Source organism: Gopherus flavomarginatus, chromosome 6, assembly GCF_025201925.1.
Source record: "Gopherus flavomarginatus isolate rGopFla2 chromosome 6, rGopFla2.mat.asm, whole genome shotgun sequence".
Classification (NCBI taxonomy): domain Eukaryota; kingdom Metazoa; phylum Chordata; order Testudines; family Testudinidae; genus Gopherus; species Gopherus flavomarginatus.
Window position 1 is genome coordinate 118,178,920 of NC_066622.1, and position 22,643 is coordinate 118,201,562.

Sequence of the window (22,643 nt, forward strand, 5' to 3'; positions counted from 1 at the left end):
TTAAGTCAAAAAAAAAAGGGCTTAGTCGTGTGGACGGGTGCAGGGTTAAATCAAGGTAACGCTGCTAAATTTGACCTAAAATCGTAGTGTAGACCAGGTCTTTTCTCACTTCCTCCTCTGTAAGCCCCTTCTCTTCCTCCACGTTTGTTCTCTATGGGTTGGAGAGACAGTGGGTTGCTCTGCTGATACACTTATCCCAGCTCTTATTGTTTGCTCTGCTTAGCCCAGCAGCTTCTTCCCTGTTCTCCACACGCTCGGGCAGTGCAGAGCAAGGAGCTGGTACTGATAGAGGCAGCCAGATGGGAAACTACCTTCTGGTGAGAGCAGGTGAACTACCTCCAGAACCAACAGCAGCCCCTGGAAGCCACCAGCAGGAAAGCAGGAATTGCACCTCTTACACCAATTTGGGAAAAATTCCTGAGCTGAGGCAGCTTCTTGTTAGATCCCAAGCAACATTTTAGAATACTACAAAATTGCAAGAATCTCAATACACTTGCAAAAAATGCAATGAATGCATCATAATACAGAAAATTTCCATCAGTGGGGACTCTTGTTGCTGAGGTGAACATACCCAACCTGATAAGTCTAAGTTGGGTTATAAATAAGCGCAATCAATTTATCAAATCGTTTATAACAACCTCTGAAGTAAGAGATAAATTATAATAATTAATAGGTGATGTCATGCTGGGAGTCTACTACAGGCCACCTAATCAGGCGGAAGAGGTGGATGAGGCTTTTTTCAAACAACTAACAAAATCATCCAAAGCCCAAGATTTGGTGGTGATGGGGGGACTTCAACTATCCAGATATATGTTGGGAAAATAACACCGCGGGGCACAGACTATCCAATAAGTTCCTGGACTGCATTGCAGACAACTTTTTATTTCAGAAAGTTGAAAAAGCTACTAAGGGGGAAGCTGTTCTAGACTTGATCTTAACAAATAGGGAGGAACTTGTTGAGAATTTGAAAGTAGAAGGAAGCTTGGGTGAAAGTGATCATGAAATCATAGAATTTGCAATTCTAAGGAAGGGTAGAAGGGAGTACAGCAGAATAGAGACAATGGATTTCAGGAAGTTATATTATCTCCTTCTGAGCTGATGTCTCCATTTAACAGATCAGTCATGAAGAAGCAAGCATCAAAAACATACAAATCGAAGACTGTCCCCTTTCCAAAAACCAACCAGGAAAGAGCAGCCTTCCTGCTCTTTCAACTGATGTCAGCCAGCTCCTCCTAGTATAGCAGCAATTAGGGATGGGGGCCCTCCAACTCAAAGGGTAAGGTTGGGTGGGGAAACTCCTTTGAGACACCATGGTAATGGGAGTAGGAGTCTCTCCTCCCCCACAAATAAGGAAATAAGGTAGCTAGAGGTAGCTTTGGAACGTCTTTGCAAAGCATTCTGTCCCTTTCTTCAGTTGCCTCTTCTGTCCTACATAGTATGACCTATCATGGAGTTATCCACGGCTCAGATGGCTGCAGCTACATTCTGCTGGATTAAGCCTTTGAATAGCAAATCAAGTTTGTGTCTGAAAATTGAGGAGTGACTGACGAGAAGGAGATAACTTACATTTTACTTGGTATTCTCTATTGAAAAGCAAAAGAAATAGAATATAGCAATGCAATTTATCTTTTTGCCAGATCTTTTTAGCTAATGTATTCACACTATAGCAATGGAATCATTTTTAATTTACATGCTAAATAGCCTCTGCCTTCTGAATTGCAGACGTGGCTTGAACTACAAATGTTTTCAATTATCTTAGTTTTGTACACACCTAGGATGAAGCATACTGCATTTTCAGTATATATTCAAAATTTGGCACTTTTAAAGCATCATTTGTGCCAACTGTTAAAAAAGTAACCATGATTTAAATGTGCTTGTTTACAGGGGAAACACCTAATTCATCACCTCTTCTTTTTCCTTGTGGATCTCTCAAAAGAGAAGTTCTTCCAACAATACTCAAAGAAAAAGGTTGTTGCAGCCGTTAGAGCTTTATTTTAATTTGTTAGCTTATTGTGGAAACCACCAACCTTCCTTAAAGTAATAGTAAAAGATTAAAGGCTCATTCTTCATTGTGAACCATCCATGGATTTGTGTATATTGGATTTGTACTGTCTGGAGATTAGAGGACAGGACTGAGAATCAGGAGATCTCAATACTTTTTCCAGCTCTACTATTGATTCCATCTCTGACATTGGGAAGCTAACTTGATCCTTCTCTTTAGCTCAGTTCCCCATTAGTAAAATGGCAATTACTATATTTATTTTATTCACAGTGATGTTGCAAGGCTTAAATGGTGTTTGTAAAGTGCTTTGACATCCTCAGATTAAAAATGCTCTCGACACGTAAAGTACTGTAATTGCATCTTGTAACACGAAGTGCCCAGGAATCTTTTAAAAGAAATATTCCTACATCTTAGGCTTTAAAGTCATATATTTTAATGCAATCAATATTATAGTAGTGTTGTATTGGAATAATGGGAGCTACTAAAATCCTGTTTAGTTGCTGGTGTATTTTCTCTCTTTTAATTACAGGTATTTCCCTGGAAAGCCTTACTGTTTATCAAACTGCTCAACATCCCAGTCTCCAAGAATCCTTGAAGAATTATTTCTCAAAACAGGTATTTCAGAGTCAATGGTCACCAGTGTAAATGTAAAGCTTTCTGACATATATGTGAAACCTTATGAAAAACTTATTACTTTTCCCCTCAGTTATCTGTACAAGGTATTGTGAGAAGAATCTCTTGCCTATAGCTTTAATCTTTTGAATATAGTGAATCAGTCCTTAAAATTGGGGAAAGTACCCAGAAAATTTCAGTAAATACAATGGCACTTAAATACTATGGTAACAGACATTATAGAAAGTCCTAAAATATATAGATAATAATACCTCTATGGGAGAAAAAAAAAACCCCAACATGCTTTGATAGTAGACCTTTCAAATTTTTGCCCAGTTTCTAAGCTATATTTTTTATCTGGATTACTGGGAAAAACTATTTTATAAACAATTACATATTCACCTTGTTCTTTTTGATCTGCTTAATAAAACTGAAATTTTGAAAGTCTGGTTTTAGATCATGTGACATCAGAGACAAAATAACTAAGGGTATTTAATGATTTACTTACTTATGGCCATAGATGTAGGATCTCTGTCACGGTGTCTCTGAATGTGTTTGCCACAACTTTATGAATCTGAATCCAGCACTAATTATCAGCTCTCCATGGCTGCTGAGCCATGTTCGTACGCTGATTATTCTATTTGAGAATGTGTTACTGATCCCATTTTAAGTATAAAAATTTTGGATGATACACTATCCTCACATAGATCTGTTTCTTAAAATCCATACTAAAGCTTCTTTTTGCCATCTGATAAAGGTGATTAGGTTGAGATCAGAGGATAGCAAAATAGATTTGGGGCCACTGATATACACTTTTGTTTTCTCAAGATTAGATTACTGGAATGTTTTTATTTGCAGGAACCTGCATTATATCTATGATTCAGCGTATTCTGAATGAAATCTTGCATCCTTACAGACACTTGCTTGCCTGAGCATGTTATTTGCATTCACTTCCTGTTAAATTACATATTGATTTTGAAGTTCTTATGTTCAAAGTCCTGAGTGGCTGTGTTGTGCTATCTATATGTTCCAGATGAATATTAAAGTCAACATTATGAAATCATATGGTTTCTACAGGTCATAAATGTGAGTAAGTAGCAGCCAGGACATCTTGTAATTTTATATCCTTGTTATAGAATTCATTACCCGTTGCAAATAGAGATGTTCATGCTTGTCATTCTAGGCGAAGCTAATACAATGTTTATTATAAGCTTCTAGCTCTTAACTTTTGATATTTCTGTTGTGGTTAAATGTGCAGTGCCTTGCATAAGAATAGGGTGGTGGTAGTGGGAATCTATCCCAAAGTGTGATTCTCTGCCTCTTAGTGGAGTTCACCCCTGAGTTAGGCATCCAGGCTCCCTATGCAATACATGGAGAGAGTTAGGTGCCTAATAATGAATTCACTGAATCCAGCATGCTGAATGGGGAGTCGCCTAAGCTAGTAAGAAATGCTGAGGAGAGGGGTGTGGCCTAAGCTCTGTCCCTCAGAGGGAGTTGGATGTCTATCTCTGCTCAGGATTCACAGCTGTGAACTCTTCTCTGGAGTTAGGCACCTAAGCCAAGTCAGCCCTTCTGCATGAAAAACAGAGGAGGTGGTAGTCTCCTTATAGCAGTAGCCCAGTGGTCACATCTTCCAGGAGAGTGCCCTAACCACTGGGCTATAGATATTCTGGGTGCGTCTCTCTCAGTCTCTCCTGTTGAAGCTATTCCAGTTTGTTGGGTGTGCGAGAGAAAATGAGTGACTGGGAGAGTTTAGGTGAACAGGGAGAACATGTAGGGTGGGAGGTATCAAGAATATGTCCAGAACGCACGTGTGGTTGTGAAGAGAGTTAGGAGAATAGTGTATGGAAGTTTCCTGTTTAACTGGAGTAACACAATCTAAAGGGTGCCCCATCTGGGTTATTAATAAAGAAGGAAACATCTTGATCCCCATATTGTTATTGTCAAAGAGCTCACAATCGTCACATGACGTTAGAAAATGGATGGTTAAAAAACAAAACAAAACACTTGAATTTCAATTGGTCCATTGTATAGTGTAGTCTTGGAAGACTATCAGCATCAAGCCAGGCACCACAGACTGTCCTAAGTAAATCTCTCCTGTTGGCTGACTTCAGCACTTCTCCACTGACAGCATGGTGCCCACACAGAGAGACTGTTGAAGAGATTGGTATGAAAACATGTTGTGATATGCAGCTAGAGTCAGGAGAAACATGTTCCAACCTGCTCTTCCTTCTTTACTTTTATACAGGGTATTCCAGCAAGCATCACATTCTTCAGTCCGTCTGGTGTCAGATTTTGTCTCCAGCACATTCAGAAATTTTCTGGCGATCTTATTAATCAAATTAAGGTAAGGTATCCAATAAGTGTTAAAACGTAGCAGGGAGGCCTGTGGTCTAGTGGTTAGATCAAGGGATTGGGAATCAGGAGAGGTAAATTCCATTCCTTACTACCACTCAGTTACTCTGGGACCTTGGACAAGTCACCAGGCTCTTCTGCCCGTGTTTACCTGTCTATAAAGTACAAATTATAATGTTTACTGGCCATTATAAAGGGCTTTAAGATCTTCAGTTGAAAGTGATTAATTAGGGCAAAGTGTTTCTTTTTTAAATATCTTAGATTCCTAATTAAAATGAGTTGTCTACCTCTTTCTTTAGTAAATCCCCTATTGAAATCTGTGTATTTAAAGGTATTAGAAATGAATAATTCATTAATAGATTTTTAAACGTTAACCTCTTCAGTTTGAAAATTCCTTCTACCATGCCACTTTAAGTGGATGATAATGAATCATTAGCGGGGGGGGGGTTGTCTTTTTTTTTTTTTAATTAAAAGTTCTACAATCACATTTCCTTTATGCATTTAAGATCATCGCACAAATTAAACCAATATGCTGTACAACATAGGTCCCTTCTTAGAGTATAAATTACATAAGGTTGGTACCTTCAGAAAATAACGGAAATGGTTGCATGCTGCACCTATTATGGAGAGGGTCGTCCATCATGGGGATAAGGAGAAATGAGGTGCAACTTATTACAAAGATAAAGTTACTTCTGTTTGACTCTCTAATATGAATTTGGGCTGCCTCTTTGTGGTAATCTATTTTCAAATCAATCATTTCTTGTCATTCAGGATGATAATTGACAAACAAGGACACATACTTTTCTGGCCCACTTTCTGACCTAAGGTGAAAGATACACTTGAGCTGAAGGGAAATTTCTCTTCAGTCCCCCACACTCTCATATAGTTTTTCCCTCTTGTGGCACAAGAAATGTCTTCCTATAGGAGTTTACATTCACACTAGAAATGAGCTGTAAAGTTCAGATCAGGATATGAACTTTTCCAACATGTACGGGGTTTGAATCAGCTCATTATTCAAACAAGGACCAGCTATAGAGGTTGCATCTGGAGTCATAGTTTGCTAAAAATGAGGACTGTTTGGATTACTCTCTAGTTTAGACCTTTTATAACTAAAGAAATAAATCTGCTTGACCATATTGAAAGACTTTGGCCTTTTATACACATGCCTAAGTTCTGATTTTGGACACCCATAATTTTTATGGTCCAAAAGACAAAAACTAGTAACTTGGAAGCCCAAAGCTCCAGGCTGAGGACTGTGGTTGACAGCGCCATCCCACAAGCACAGTGGAACTGTCTACTGCAAGTCCAAAGCTCATCTGTATAAGAGACCAAACTTTCTCAGCATCCAGTCTAAGGCTGTGGAACAAACCCACACAATCTAAAAACTCTCTCAGACATCATCACATTCTGTTCCAAGGCGCCCTGATTTGACCTTTCCAGAACACGCACCCAGAGCACATTAGCCATAAAAAAGTAAATATAAACATTTTTTTTAAAAGAAAAAACCCTCACAAAAGGGCAGGGGTGAGGGAAAAGAGAATTACGTGACAAATACCAGTCACATCATGTAAAGCATTTATGGAAGGTGCTCAGATACTATAATAATGAGTAAGAACCTGAAAAGAACAGATAGCATAGTGAATGTAATTTTAAAATATGAAAAGAAGGCCCTGTTATGGGGCGCACTCACCTCTTGTGAGCACCCCCCGTTGGCCAAGTGCATTTGCCTGCACTTTCTCTGTAGTGTGTCTTTGGTGATTCAGCCCTCTGGCTGAGTCACACACAGTCTGTTTGTTGAAAGCAGTTGTACTTCTGGGGACAAGTCCAACATGGGTCTCTCTCATTGCCTCTGTAACATCTCCACAAGTTCTCCCTGCTACAGGATAGAGCAGTGCACCAGGGTTCCCTCCCTGGTGAAAAAGTCCTCGCTGTCTTAGGACCTTTCTGTCAGTAGCTCTCCAGCTGAGCCACTGCAGTTCAGTTCCCCCCTCTGGGGTGCCTCAATGTCCAGGCCACTTCCCCCAAGGATCCTGTAGATAGCAGCTGTCCTCTGTGTCCCTTTATCTAAGTCACACTGCTGCTCTAATTCCCTGGGTCACTTCCCCATGCCTTGTCCTGATGGAGTCCCCACAACCAGCTCAGGGCTCCTTCTCGCTTTCCCTGGCTTCTGGCAGCACTGCCTCGTCCGAGGTCCTGCAGGTCCCTCAGCTAGCCACACACCATTCAGGGTATGTCTACACTACGGGATTTTCCGATTTTACATAAACTGGTTTTGTAAAACAGATTGTATAAAGTCGAGTGCATGCGGCCACACTAAGCACATTAATTCGGCGGTGTGCGTCCATGGTCCGAGGCTAGCGTCGATTTCCGGAGCGTTGCACTGTGGGTAGCTTTTCCGTAGCTATCCCATAGTTCCCGCAGTCTCCCCCGCCCCTTGGAATTCTGGGTTGAGATCCCAGTGCCTGATGGGGCAAAAATCATTGTCGCAGGTGGTTCGGGGTAAATGTCGTCAGTCATTCCTTCCTCCAGGAAAGCAATGGCAGACAATCATTTCGCACCCTTTTTCCCTGGATTGCCCTGGCAGACACTATAGTATGGCAACCATGGAGCCTGTTTTCCCTTTGGTCACTGTCACCGTATGTGTACTGGATGTCGCTAACAGAGGCGATACTGCAGCGTAACACAGCAGCATTCATTTGCTTTTGCATGATAGCAGAGACGGTTATCAGTCATTCTGTACCGTCTGCTGCCATTGTAAATTGGCAATGAGATGACGGTCATCTGTCGTTCTGTACCGTCTGCTGCTATCATGGGTGCCCCTGGCTGAGGTCGGCCGGGGTCGCAAAGGCAAAAATGGGAATGACTCCCCGAGTCAATCCCTCCTTTATGGTATCTAAAAATAGTCAGTCCTGCCTAGAATATGGGGCAAGTGTACTAGAGAACCAGTGTATCAGAGAACCAGAGAGCACAGCCGCTCCGTGTCAGATCCCGCAGAAATGATGAGCTGCATGCCATTCACGGGGGTGCCCCTGCAACAACCCCACCCATTGCTTCCCTCCTCCCCCAACCTTCCTGGGCTACCGTGGCAGTGTACCCCCCATTTGTGTCATGAAGTTATAAAGAATGCAGGAATAAGAAACAGTGACTTGTTAGTGAGATAAAATGAGGGGGAGGCAACGTCCAGCTGCTATGATAGTCCAGGCAGGACATTAAGCGGTGTGGGGGAGAGGAGCCCAGCATCCCGCTGCTATGATAGTCCAGGCAGTACAGAATCTTTTCTTTACACAGGAAAGGGAGGAGGCTGATGGAGCTCAGCCCCTAGTTGCTATGATGAAGACGGTTACCAGCCATTCTGTACCATCTACTGGGAATGACCGGGAATCATTCCTATTTTTACCCAGGCGCCCCTGGCCGGCCTCACCTGAGGTCAGCCAGGAACACTCAGCAGCTATCAAGCATATTGTACCGTCTGCCACCGGGGAGGGAAGAGGAGTGGATACTGCTCTTTACTGCCGCAGCATCGCGTCTACCAGCAGCATTCAGTACACACAGAGTGACATTAAAAAAGGTCAAGAAACGATTTTTTTCCCTTTTCTTTCACGTGGAGGGAGGGAGTAAATTGACGAGCTATACCCTGAACCACGCCGGACAATGTGTTTGAACCTACAGGCATTGGGAGCTCAGCCAAGAATGCAAATACTTTTTGGAGACTGTTGTGGACTGTGGGATAGCTGGAGTCCTCAGTACCCCCTCCCTCCCTCCATGAGCGTCCATTTGATTCTTTGGCTTTCTGTTACACTTGTCACGCAGCACTGTGTAGCCTGGAGATTTTTTTCAAACGCTTTGGCATTTCGTCTTCTGTAACGGAGCTCTGATAGAAAAGACGGTTACTCACCTTTGTTACTGTTGTTCTTCGAGATGTGTTGCTCATATCCATTCCAGATAGGTGTGCGTGCACCGCGTGCACGTTCGTCGGAAGACTTTTTACCCTAGCAACACTTGGTAGGTCAGCTGGGCGCCCCCTGGAGTGGCGCCGCTATGGCACTGGATATATACCCCAGCCACCCTTCAGTTCCTTCTTGCCGGCTACTCCGACAGTGGGGAAGGAGGGCGGGTGTGGAATGGATGTGAGCAACACATCTTGAAGAACAACAGTTACAAAGGTGAGTAACCATCTTTTCTTCTTCGAGTGACTGCTCATATCCATTCCAGTTAGGTGATTCCCAAGCCTTACCTAGGCGGTGGGGTCAGAGTGAGATGTGGCAGAGTGCAAAACCGCTGAGCCAAAGGCTGCATCATCTCTAGATTGTTGGACCAGAGCATAGTGCGAAGCAAAGGTGTGGACTGAGGACCAGGTAGCTGCGCAACATATCTCCTGGACTGGTACATAGGCCGGGAAGGCGGCTGATGAAGTCTGAGCTCTAGTAGAATGTGCAGTGAGATGGCCCGAGGGAACGTAAGCCAGGTCATAGCACATACGGATGCACGCCGTCACCCAAGAGGAGATCCTCTGGGAGGAGACAGGTAAGCCTTTCATCCGGTCAGCCACAGCAATGAAGATTTGGGGCAATTTCCGGAAGGGCTTCATCCAATCGATATAAAAAGCGAGCACGCTATGAACATCTAAGGAGTGTAACTAACTGCTGTTCTCGCCGAGATGAGTGAGGCTTCGGGAAGAAGACCGGAAGGAAGATGTCCTGATTGGTATGGAAGGCCGACACCACCTTAGGGAGGAACGCCGGATGCGGTCGCAACTGTACCTTGTCCTTGTGAAAGACAGTATACGGTGGGTCCACCATTAGCGCTTGAAGCTCGGAGACTCGTCTGGCCGATGTAATGGCTACTAAGAAGACTGTCTTCCAGGACAGGTATAGTAGCGAGCAAGTTGCCAATGGCTCGAATGGTGGAAGCATAAGCCTGCTTAGGACTAGATTGAGGTCCCAGATAGGGGCAGGGTGGCGTACTTGGGGGTAGAAGCGCTCCAGGCCCTTGAGAAATCTAGTAACTAAAGGATGGGAAAACACGGAGTGTCCACTCTCCCCTGGATGGAATGTGGAGATGGCCGCCAAGTGCACCCTCAGAGATGATATCGCCAGGCCCTGCTGCTTAAGGGACCAGAGGTAGTCCAAGATAGTGGGGATCGAGACCTGAGAGGGAGTAGTATTCTGCGTTTCACACCAGCAGGAGAAACGTTTCCACTTGGCCAGATATGTTGACCGAGTGGAAGGCTTTCTGCTACTCAGGAGTATATGTTGTACCGGAGCGGAGCAGCGTAACTCTGACCTGTTTAGCCATGCAGGAGCCACGCCATGAGATGGAGGGCTTGCAGGTCCGGGTGGAGAAGATTGCCGTGGTCCTGCGTTATGAGGTCCGGGTGGAGAGGGAGGGTAATTGGACTGGCTATGGACAGGTTGAGCAGTGTGGTGTACCAGTGCTGTCTGGGCCACGCTGGCGCTATCATGATTAGGTGCGCTCTGTCCCTGCGGAGTTTTATCAGGACCTTGTGAACCAGTGGGAACGAAGGGAAGGCGTAGAGCAGCCGGTGCTTCCACGACATGAGGAATGCGTCTGAGATTGATCCTGGTGAAAAACCTTGGAAGGAGCAGAACGCTTGGCATTTCCTGTTCGTGTGAGAGGCGAACAGGTCTATGTGGGGAAAGCCCCACTTCTGGAAGACCGAATGAATAACATCTGGTCTTGTCGACCATTCGTGGCAGAGGAAGGATCTGCTCAGCTGATCCGCTAGAGTGTTCCAAACCCCTGGGAGAAAGGACGCTACCAGGTCTATCAAGTAGGCTATGCAGAAGTCCCAGAGTTGGATGGTCTCCTGACAAAGGGGGGAATATCGAGTCCCTCCCTGTTTGTTGATATAATACATGGCTGTTGTGTCGTCTGTAAACACTGAGACACAACGGCCGTGTAGATGCTGCTGGAATGTCTGGCATGCCAGGCAGACCACTCTCAGCTCTCGGACATTTATGTGAAGTGTCAGCTCCTGTGGTGACCAAAGGCCCTGGGTACGAAGATGCCTGAGGTGAGCCCCCCATCTGAGAGAGGACGCGTCCGTCGTCAGGGACAGTGAGGGTTGTGGCGGATGGAACAGTAACCCTGCACGTACAAGGGAAGGTGTTAGCCACCAGTTGAGGGAGCGTAGGGTGCTCGGGGGAATGGTAACTATTGTGTCTATCGGGTCCCGGCCCGGACGGTAGACCGAGTTGAGCCATGTTTGGAGGGGTCGAAGGCGGAGCCTGGCATATTTGGTCACATAAGTACAGGCAGCCATGTGACCTAGGAGACCGAGACAGGTGCGAGCTGAGGTCGTCGGGAAGTTCTGCAGACCTCGAATGATCGTTGCCATTGCCTGGAATCACGGCTGGGGTAGGTAGGCCTTGGCTAGATTGGAGTCCAGGGTAGCTCCTATGAAGTCTAGCCTTTGTGTGGGGACCAGTGTGGATTTCTTCACATTGAGCATCAGGCCTAAGCGTGTGAATAGGTCCCTGACAATGTCTACATGCTGTCTGACCTGTGTCTCGGAGGTCCCTCTGATGAGCCAGTCATCCAGATACGGGAATACGTGTATCCGATGTCGGCGGAGGTGTGCGGCGACTACGGCCATGCACTTTGTAAACACCCTTGGGGCCGTGGAGAGGCCAAAGGGGAGGACCGTGAACTGGAAGTGCTGGTGGTTGGCTACAAAGCGAAGGTATCTCCTGTGTGGAGGAAAAATGGCGATGTGAAAGTATGCATCCTTCATATCGAGGGCAGCATACGAGTCTCCAGGATCCAAGGATGGGATAATGGTCCCTAGGGAGACCATGCGGAACTTCAACTTTATCTTGACCTTGTTGAGGCCTTGCAGGTCTAGGATGGGCCTGAGGCCTCCTTTCCACTTGGGGATCAGAAAGTACCGGGAGTAAAACCCTTTGCCTTTCTCGTTTTGCGGCACCTCCTCTATTGCACCTGTGGCAAGGAGCGTCTGCACCTCTTGTAGGAGGAACTGCTCGTGAGAGGGGTCCCTGAAGAGGGACCGAGTGGGAGGGTGGGAAGGCGGGGATGAAACAAAATGGAGGTGGTATCCTTGTTTCACAGTGCGTAGGACCCATAGGTCTGAGGTCAATTGGGACCACGCCGGGAGGAAATAGGAGAGGCGGTTGGAGAAGGGAGGAAAAGGATCCTGTCCTGAAACTGGTATGCCGTCCTCGGGTGTACCTTCAAAAGGTAGACTTAGGCCCCGCTGGTGATTTTGAGGAGCCGTGGTTTTGGGCCTCTTGGGGTCCGGACTGGCGTCTACGGCCACCCCGCCCACGCCATCTACTAAAGTCTTGCCTGTGTCTGGGCACAAAGTACGGGCGGTGAGTCTGGGGACGGAAAGCTCTGCGTTGGGTCACAGGTGTATGCATGCCCAAGGAGCGCATGATGACCCTGTTGTCTTTCAAGCTTTGTAGCCTGGGGTCAGTCTTCTCCGAGAACAGACCCTTACCGTCGAAGGGTAAGTCCTGGGTGGTATATTGTAATTCAGGTAGTAGGTTGGACAGCTGTAGCCATGAGATGCATCTCATGGTGATACCAGAGGCCAGAGTTCTGCCTCCCGAGTCGGCCGCACCTAGAGAAGCCTGGAGGGAGGTTCTGGCAACCGTTTTCCCTTCCTCTAGGAATGCAGCAAATTCCTGTCGGGAGTCCGGGGGGAGTAGCTCTGTATATCTACCCACCTCTGCCCAGGTGTTGTAGCTATAATGGCTCAGCAGAGCCTGCTGATTTGCCACCTGGAGCTGTAGGGCGCCTGCCGAATACAGGTGGTATCCTTGCAGCCGAGTAAGTCCATTCGCCTAACTCCTTTGACTTTGGGGCTGGTGCCTGTTGGCCATGGCGCTCCCTCTCGTTGACTGATTGGACAACCAGGGAGGAGGGTGGACATATAGATACTCGTACCCCCGAGAGGGTACCATGTATTTGCACTCGAACCCCTTTGCCGTAGGGGGGACGGAGGCTGGGGACTGCCATAAGGTGTCTGCATTAGCCTGGATGATCCAGATAAAGGGCAAAGCCACCCTAGTGGGGGCATCTGCCGACAGGATGCTCACTACAGGGTCCTCGACCTCCGGGACCTCCTCCACCTGGAGGTTCATGTTGAGCGCCACTCTCCTGAGGAGGTCCTGATGGGCTCTTAAGTCTATTGGAGGTGGCCCCGAGGAGGAAGTCCCTGCCACTGCCTCATCTGGAGAGGAAGAAGATGAAACGCCGGGGACAAGCGGGTCTTGTATGGCCTCTTGCTCCTGCGGCTGTTGCTGCTCCAGTGGCACCGGGGAACCCGGTGGGTGGAGTAGTGGTTCCTCCATCCCAGGTGGAGGAGGACGACTAACTGTGGCCTCTGGTGCTCGGTGCTCTGATGATGAAGCGGAGTGGGCCGGAACTAGCGGAGCACCTTGGGCCTGGTGGTACGCCCAAGGTGTCCAAAAGGACCACTGGTGAGGTCCTGAGTCCTGAGACCGGGCTTCTTGAAACACTCCGGTGAGCACATCAGAATCGCGGTCTTGGCCATAGTAGCTGTCTGTATGGGAGGACACCACGTATGCCTGGATGACCATGGAGGAGCAGAGAAGCCTTGTACAGATGTTCCAACGGACCTGGCTCCCTTCGGTATCGGGGACCGGTGCTGGGATGCATATCGGTACCGGGATCGAGAGCGGGACCTGCGACCAGATCGGTGCCGGGAGGTCGACCGAGATCTCGAATCCCGGTGTCGTGAGTGGCTTTGGGAGGCACGGTGCCTGGAGCGGTGCCGTGAACTGGAGCAGTGCCGTGGGTAATGAGCCGGTGAACGAGTGTCCAACCGGTGTAGTAGAACAGTGCCGGGACTGCGAACGGCGTCGAGAGCGGGAGCGCCGTCTGGACCTGGAGCATCTGCAGGACCGCGATCATGAGCAGTGCCGGTCAGCTGCGCCGACAGAGGGTGGTCTAATCAAGGTCGGCTTGCCTATGGATTGGATTACCCTCACCGGCGGTGCCGGGGGTAGAGGCAGTGCCGAGTTTGTCAGAGCAATCAGGTTCCTCGCCACTGAAAACGCCTCTGGTGTGGACGGCATGGTGAGCTCTACCGTGGCACACACCGGGGAGCTAACAGGCACTGGACTTGACGGCCCTTGTGGGACCAGAATCGACGGTGCCGATTTAGTCGGTGCCGCAGTGGGTGTCGGAGCCGGGCGGTCCGACTTAGCCATACTCTCTGGCTGCGGTGCGGTCGGTGCCAAAGCAGCAGGAGTCTTGGCCTTTCTCAACCTCGGGGAGAGGGAGTGTCGTTGAGCCGACTTCGGTGCCGGCGACATTCAGTGCCGTGAGTCCTTGGGCGTACCAGTGCGGTCCGGTGCCACGGAGGCGCTTCTGCTCACCGACTGACCAGCGCTCGGTGCCGAAAGTGGAGTAGTGAGGGCCGCCTCCATGAGGAGCTGCTTAAGCCTGATGTCCCGCTCTTTTTTGTTCTCGGCTTGAAAGCCTTACAAATGGGGCACTTAGCTGTCAAGTGCGATTCCCCGAGGCACTTCAAACAGGAGTCGTGCGGATCTCCTGTCGGCATCGGCTTGTGGCAGGCCGAGCATGGTTTGAAACCCGGTGAGCCGGGCATGGGCTCCGGCACCAGGTGCGGGGAAGGGGCTAGTCCTCGAACCCCACTAACTATTACTAAACTAACTATGCTAGTAAAGAAAAAATGTGTATATATATTTATATATATAAATAAAAGGTTTATAACTATATAACTATATACACGATAACGAACGAGAACTACGAGTAGCTAAGGAAGTGGAGGTCAGCTAAGCCGCTCTCCACTGTTCCAACGACCGACACGGGCGGTAAGAAGGAACTGAAGGGTGGCTGAGTCAGCTGGGGTATATATCCGGTGCCATAGCGGTGCCACTCCAGGGGGCGCCCAGCCGACCCACCGAGTGTTGCTAGGGTAAAAAGTCTTCCGACGAACGTGCACGCGGTGCGCGCACACCTAATTGGAATGGATATGAGCAATCACTTGAAGAAAAACAGATTTGTCTCCCCATACAGCGATCAGATCCAGTATCTCCCATACAGTCCATGCTGGAGCTCTTTTTGGATTTGGGACTGCATCGCCACCCATGCTGATCAGAGCTCCACGCTGGGCAAACAGGAAATGCAATTCAAAAGTTCGTGGGGCTTTTCCTGTCTACCTGGCCAGTGCATCCGAGTTCAGATCGCTGTCCAGAGCGGTCACAGTGGTGCACTGTGGGATACCGCTCGGAGGCCAATACCATCGATTTGCGGCCACACTAACCCTAATACAATATGGTAATACCGATTTTAGCGCTACTTCTCTCATCGGGGAATACAGAAACCGATGTAAAGAGCCCTTTATATCGATATAAAAGGCCTCGTAGTGTGGACGGGTGCGGCGTTAAATCGGTTTAACGCTTCTAAAATCGGTTTAAATGCGTAGTTTAGACCAGGCCTCACACTCCCACCTCTGGCAAGGAACTGGAACTTACTCTGGCCCTGCAGCTCTTCTTATGTTGACCTGCTGGGCCCTGATTGGCTGTGTCCCACACAGCCATGCTAGGCAGCTCAGAGGACCCTCTCCACTGCCCTTTCCTCGGGCAGTGTGTGGTAGGGCCACGAGGCCTTCAGCAGGGGGCCTCAGAGGGTCTGATATACCCCGTCACAGGCCCCACCAGATCTCTATTGTTACCACGCTTGCAGTGCAGACTAACAAAATCATACCATGTGAAACTTAACAATGAAAATTAAGTTGTTTGCTGTATTGTTTTTCATCTTCAGGGAGACAAACCTTTGTACACTCTTTCATGGTGTTATGTGGTGGTATTTGCATATAGCAGGGAGTAAGAGGGACAGGAATTCATAATATTTATGTAGGGTAAAAGAGTCAGTAGGCTGTATCCAGGAGTCAGAAGCATCTTGTGGGGTGAGTTCAACAGCAGGGAAGTATGCACTGGATCATCATTTTTATGTATCACAGCAGTTGCTGGGAATTACTACAGAGTTTCCAGGGAATATGGAAATAAATCATCCACCAATAAAAAGATGAAATTATGAATTTAAAAAGCAATTGAAGGGGAAACCAGGGTGAAGTAAACAATTCTTTCAGCATCTCACGTACTTTATAGTTGTGAATATATCAACATATTTCTTATTGTGGCATGAAGAAGATGAGAGATAAATTAGATCAACTCTAGGTGCTACTGGACTTGGAGTTAGAAACTAACAGGATTTCTGGGCTTTAAATTTAAGGAACTACAAATACTCTTACATATAGCCTAAAACTCTGTGCTCCCTGTTGAAATTTGAAATTTTTCTTTGCATTCAGTAAAAATTCTACTAAAGCTAGTGCTGGCAGTTTCTGATCATGTACCTTAGGGACTTTTTGATGAATGACTGACTTGATGATTCCAGTACACGTAGAGTAACTTGAACTTGCTCAAAAGGGCCACATAAGTTTCTCTCTAGCAAAGTTTTCAGCATTCTGGAATTTATGCACAAGGTGAGCTACTCAGCATATAGTAGGATTCTCCTCATGGGAGTGTGTGGGACAAACACAAAGTTTTAAATGATTCAGAAGCAGCAGTCTGTGCACATTGCATCCCTGTATAACTACCCAACATTACTACAGTCAACCTTGTCCTTCTTCCCTCTTATTGACTGATACTGACTTGCTGCATCTTACTGGTAAGCCAAGCACCTGTAATAGGATCACCTAACATGAATGAGGGCGTTGTAGCCTTTGCAGAGACATTTCTCCTCAGAAGGAGAGGGTTTTTTCTGACTTCCCCCATCCATTTCCTCCTTTGGGTAGGATTTGATTTTCTCATGATTATTATAAGCCAAGAATAAGCCTGCTTGAATTGGCACTAACAAGGCTGATGCATGTTAGAATTTATCTTCCTTGAGTATGAAAACAATAGGATTTTTAAGGTGTTTGGACCAGTGAACTAAGCCATAAGCTTTACTTAGTCATTACAAAGCAGCTAAATTTGATTTATTATTTTAATATAGAAAATCCTCAGCCCCAAACAACTTTTACACTTAAGTATCCAAGTTGGACACTTCATTAAGTTTGATTAGAGGCAGGACAGAATAATAGAAGACACTGAGATAATGTAGCAAGAGCTGATGCTGACACCACATCTGATTCTATTATATACAAGTATAAATGTTATTTGTCATTTCAGTTTGCTGCTATAGGTCCAGCAACAGCTGAAGCAATGGAAGCTGAAGGAATCCCAGTGAGCTGCACTGCAGAGAACCCTACTCCCCAAGACCTTGCTGCTGGTATCAAAAAAGCCCTTTACCTGTAGAATTGCTGTTTATTTGAGTAGAAGCACCACACATGTTGCTGTAATAGTCTTCCAGAAATGTAAGACAATTCATCAGTGTTTAACAGGGATATTAACATTCATTTGGATTGTTTTTTAAAAGGCATGCTCTCTGCCTTATCAATCAATCCTTCCTTTACCATCCATCTTTCAACAGCACTGTGTGATGGGAGTGGAAAAGCTAGATTGATCAGTCACAATCAAACATATGGCTAATTTTGATGACCCACTGTAATAATGGTCATTAAGAGAAGACTTTCTGACCTTATGTTAGCTAGCAGAAGTCCAAAACATAAAAAGTCAGTAACTAATACCACTCAGCATGTTAAAGAAATCAGATTATTAAACAAATATTTGGGTAGTGTTATATCTGCTATTTTTCATATTCCAGATATACTTTACATTAGGGTATAAAATCTTTCAAAAATATGGTTCAGAGTGACTTGGAATAAGTGAAATTGTTTGAGTCAGTCAGCGGTCATGTTTGTAGAGGACACTTTTGTATTCTATAGTACCCCTTTCTTAAATACTCAAGAACTGCTGCAACTAAAACTTCCTGGGTCAAATTCCACCCTCATACACGCACACTTATTGGAAATAATGAGAGCTGCACTTCAGTATCTGAAAGCAGAATTTGGCCATATATGTAGCATGAAACAAGTTAGTTTTTTTCCTTTTAATTTCAACCCATGGCTGGAGTATGGATAATTTGGTATGGTAGTTCCTTAAAAGTCAGTTGGTTACAAATTGTGAAAGGCTCGTGATGGACTTACTTGCGCGCACGCCCGCACACACACACATACACAGTGAGTAGCTGATAGCATATAAAACAGGGTTTTACTCTTTGGCTTCAATGTCATATTGTTTGTGAGCACATTTTGGGGTTTAAAACAGATCATGGTAAATAATTATAATAAAATCTGTTGTGAAAGTTGCTTTGTGATTCTGTTCCCTATTTACCTCAATAAGCACAAATATTTGCTTAGATAATGGTTGTAGAGCATGGTAGTAAAATATTATGAAGCATTTATGCAAATACTGCAAAAATTGTAGCAGTCATGGAGCTAAAAGTAGATCAATCTGCACTGCTATATACACTTTTCATGCTGTACCTTTCGACTCCTATGTCCCCAGCTCTCATTTTTTTGGTTTCTGTCTTTCAAAGAAAGGAAGTTTATTTGTAATAAGAAATACTAGTTTATTAGTGTTAATGAAGAAGCATTATAAAGATACTCCTGTGGTTACGTAGTTGTCAATGTTAGATAGGGGTTATAGTTTGTTTATCTGGGGCAGGAGAAAAATAATAATTTAGCACTATAGGTACTTTCAGCTGATGTTAACATACATTTGTTTTCAAAGAAAATTTAAATCAAGATGTGCCCAATTATAATCCTCATGATTAAGATTTAAGTAATTAATCTTTAATGCTGGTAAGGGGCCATGACATCACAGCACAACACATAAATGTCTCATTTGCTGCAAGTTTTTATTGGTTTAATTCAAAGTGTCTAAACTGAATGAAGTTATTTAAACAAGAAATTCCTTACCCAAAATAGTAGTTGAAAATCAGATTCCAATTCTGATCTACAATTCACATGGGTCAATGGAAGTTGTACATACATAGGTCAATATGACTCAGCCCAGTAAACATATGAGGGTCCATAGTGGTTCGATTCCTTAGGCTAAGATAGAATTGCAGAAGTATAACAGCTGTGAGAATTACTTTGTATCAGTTTTTGCCAAAGGATATTGAAAACCCTCACAACCTGCAATCTTTAATTTCTCTTCTCAACAATAGTGTCAACAGTGGTAGCAGAACGTCATCAGAAGAATCTACTAAAAAACTCTCTGGTGTTGCTATGCTCACTGGATGTAGCTGCAAGACTGTGTATAGACATGTCCCAAAGGAAATGGAAGAGAATGATTAGAAAACAATTGTTGACCTTCTGTCACAATTTTCTTTAGCATGATTGAGTGTATGCTAAGCCAAGTTGTATAGCATTCAGATTCAACTATGTAATATCATTATGCCATAGAAAATATGAAGTTCAGCTCGTTCCTTCTTTCAGAAATAAACCTACAGCTGGTTGAAGATTTGGAAATCAGCACCGGTTCCCTGCAATATACCACTTGGAAAGCTTTACACTTTCAGCACGTTCATAGTCTGAAATATGTCAGACATCTGAAAGCAAATTTATATGAAACTTACTGTTCAAGGGGGGAAAAGGCAAAAAAATCAACTGGAAACAGAGAGATGAGCATAAGTGTGTCTGATGGTTGCATTTACTCCCTCGACAGCATTAGTATAAGATGAATTCAGTTATTTGCCTGTTACTAAATTTAGACCCCTCTTTTAATCTGTCTTTCTGGCAGACACCAATGTCTATAATCCAATCTGAGTAACAGATATTTAGTGCACAGGATGGTTTAAAAAAATGGGGGAAGTGTAGACGATGAATAAAGCAGAAACAGGTTCTGTTCTTGAGGATCTTACACTCTAAAGACAACAAGCACCTAATAATTTACCAAATAGCCCTTTTATTGTCTACTGGCAAATAACTTAGGACTCAATGACACCCTGCTACAAGAAAACCCAGGGATGTAAACTCTATCAGATTCTCCTCAAAGAAGTTTGTCCCCAGGCATTCTGTTAGGGGGTTTGCTCTCCTCATTGTTCAATCCCTTGGGTTGGCCTCCAACCCCTATGGATCGCAGAAAATCAGCAGGAGGCCAGGGGTCATCAGCATGGAGGCCCTGCATCTTGTACAAGTTATGTAGCCGTGGCATGACTTATCAGGGCTGCTGCAATCAGCAGCTGCCCTGAGGTCCCCAACGTTGGAGTGGGGGCACCATGGAAAGATAGTCAGGGGCTAAATTATCTTGCTCCCTGTGGGGCCAGGGGGGAATGATGCACTCTCCTCCTAGTTTCTGGGCTTCCTTAACACGGTTGTAATGTGTTTGTAGTGTAGTGACAATGGTGCCTAAAACAAAGGAACTGGGTAGTCTGGATCTTCATCAAGAGCTTGTTTGAGCATGTCACTGGTCAGCACACTTCAGCTTTTGCTGAAAAGTATTTTGCAAATCCTTATTTGAAGGCCTGTTTGCGGGCGCATGGTCTGACAGGGTCTGTGTTGCAAGTCAATAACATGGCACTAGCAGGGCACACTCAGATGGCTAAGGGAAGAAGTACTGCAGTAGATGGATAGGCCTCCCTTCCAGCAGACTCTGCTGGCTTACAAGTCCCAGCTATGGGTACTCTAATAAACTGTTCCTCAGCTGAGATCTCAGCGATGGAGATTTCTACTGTTGCTGAACCCTATTCTGCCCAGGTAAGAGGAAATCACACCTTTTTGTCTTCATAAAACCTCCCACCATTCTGTAAGATGAAGCACTTCAGATAATTTTTTTTTAAACTTTCTTGTTTATTCAAAAGGGATCAATCCAGCCAAACTTGCCTTCTCGGCTTCGGGGGCACGGAAGCACCACACACCATCTCCTGTCTTCCACAGCCACGAAAGCTAATCCAAGAACGAATTCAGTCTCCCAGGTAATGCCATGCCACGGTCTTCCCCAGAGCTCTCACTAAATTACCAAACTTGACAGGTGTGTTCTTGGGTTCTGGGCTATTACTAATTAACAACAATGGAGCACTTACTTAGATATTTGGAACTATTGAGGCCATATGCTCCCAAAAGCATGGCTCTGTGTGGGATGGAAGATGGAGAAGTCATTTACCTTGCTGCCTTTCCATGCAACTCTGCTGCAGAGTCTCTTCACTTCAGACTCTGCTGGGTCCAATCCTGTAGTGCCTTCTGCAAGAAGCTGTGTGCTTCACAAACATTAAATTAGACTCAGAACATTTCCTAAGCGGTAGGGCAGTATTATCATCCCTACTTCACAGAGGGGAAACTGAAGGACAGAAGTTAATGACTTAATCAAGGTCACACAATGCATTGGCATTAGAGGGAATAGACCCCCTCTTATGTTTTTATGAGATACAGAAAAAGGGAAGAGATACAGAGGAAAGAATGGAAGTCAATGGAGACTCCCACACCTGTGCTCAAGCCACTAGTATCCATTTTCTTCCCTACCACACAGTTACCATTGTAATCCCATTCAGTTACTTACGTTAGAAATACCAGAAACTACTGCACAGAGGCCTCCTTAAGTATTAAGGCCTCCACCCTCCGCTCTAAGGACTGCTGGAAACTGCTCAGAAAGCGGCATCTTTACTGAGCTGCAGTAGTTGTACTCCATCATCCCTTACTTTTGCTCCAGACAGGATTGTATTATTGACTTCCATTTTTTCACAGTTTTCTCCTGCCTTTTTCTGTAGCTCATAAAAACATGAGGTCGGCCATACTAGGTCAGACCAATGGTCCATGTAGCCCAGTATCCTATCTTCCAACGATTGGTGCCAGATGCTTCAGAGGGAGTAAACAGAACAGGGCAATTTATCGAGTCATCCAGTCCCAGCTTCTAGCAGTCAGAGTTTCGGGACAGCAGAGTATAGAGTTGGAGCCCTGTCCATCCTGGCTAATAGCCATTGAAGGCCCGGTCCTTCATAAACTTAGCCAACAAGTGGCAACGAGTTCCACAGATTGTGTGTTGTGTGAAGAAATACTGCCTTTTGTTTTAAACCTGCTGCTCATTAATTTTATTCGTGTGTTTTGTAAAGGGGTAAATAACATTTCTTTATTCATTTAGGCATTTAAAATTAGAGACCAGTTGTGAAAATTTAGCCCATATGGGTTCAAAAAAAGATGCTTAATACATCTGTCACTCTCCCACCCTCCGCAATACTTGGTGCAATAAGATTACATTTTGCTGTTTAGGTCAGAAATTGGGGTGCACTTGCAAAGTACACTGGATGAACAGCTCAGGGATTTGCACCTGCTTAGTTTGTGGTTTCTTTTTTTTTTTTTTTTTTTTTTACTAAGGAAAATTCACTTTAGGTAAGTAGAAAATATTTGGTCCCCAAAACACAAGATCTGTTCCCACCTCCACCTGCATTTTATTCATAAAATCTCAGGCAGTGAAAGAGTTAAAATATTTCTGTATCTGTTAATGGGAAGGCATCTAAAAACGGAGCTAATGCTGGTTAATTTGAGTTCAGCTTAGTGATAGCAGTTCATTTTACAGGTCGTGTCCTAGCATTGGCTCATAGCCAGAGCACTGTATTCATATGTTCCCCCATTAGATAGGGTTTGAACTATGTTTTAGAAATAGAGTACAAAAGCGGCATGACAAGGCAGTCTGAGAGACCAGGTAACAACATGGAGGCTCTGCATAAAGAATGCATATTATTGCCCAGAGGAGAAATA

General features: G+C 45.2%; 1 protein-coding gene across 5 annotated transcripts in view; it reads left to right on the top strand.

The window, feature by feature from the left end:
• UROS (uroporphyrinogen III synthase) overlaps window positions 1-18,074 on the top strand; it is a 44,381-nt gene extending 26,307 nt beyond the window's left edge. For 4 of the 5 annotated variants that reach the window (XM_050959704.1, XM_050959706.1, XM_050959705.1 and 1 more), the window contains 4 exons: window positions 1,885-1,968; window positions 2,532-2,617; window positions 4,863-4,961; window positions 17,176-18,074. In XM_050959704.1, coding sequence (XP_050815661.1) covers window positions 1,885-1,968; window positions 2,532-2,617; window positions 4,863-4,961; window positions 17,176-17,301 — 395 coding nt within the window. In that variant the 3' untranslated portion in view covers window positions 17,302-18,074. The remainder of the gene's footprint in view (window positions 1-1,884; window positions 1,969-2,531; window positions 2,618-4,862; window positions 4,962-17,175) is intronic. The other variant, XM_050959707.1, reaches the window with a different exon arrangement.
• Window positions 18,075-22,643: the final 4,569 nt, after the last annotated feature.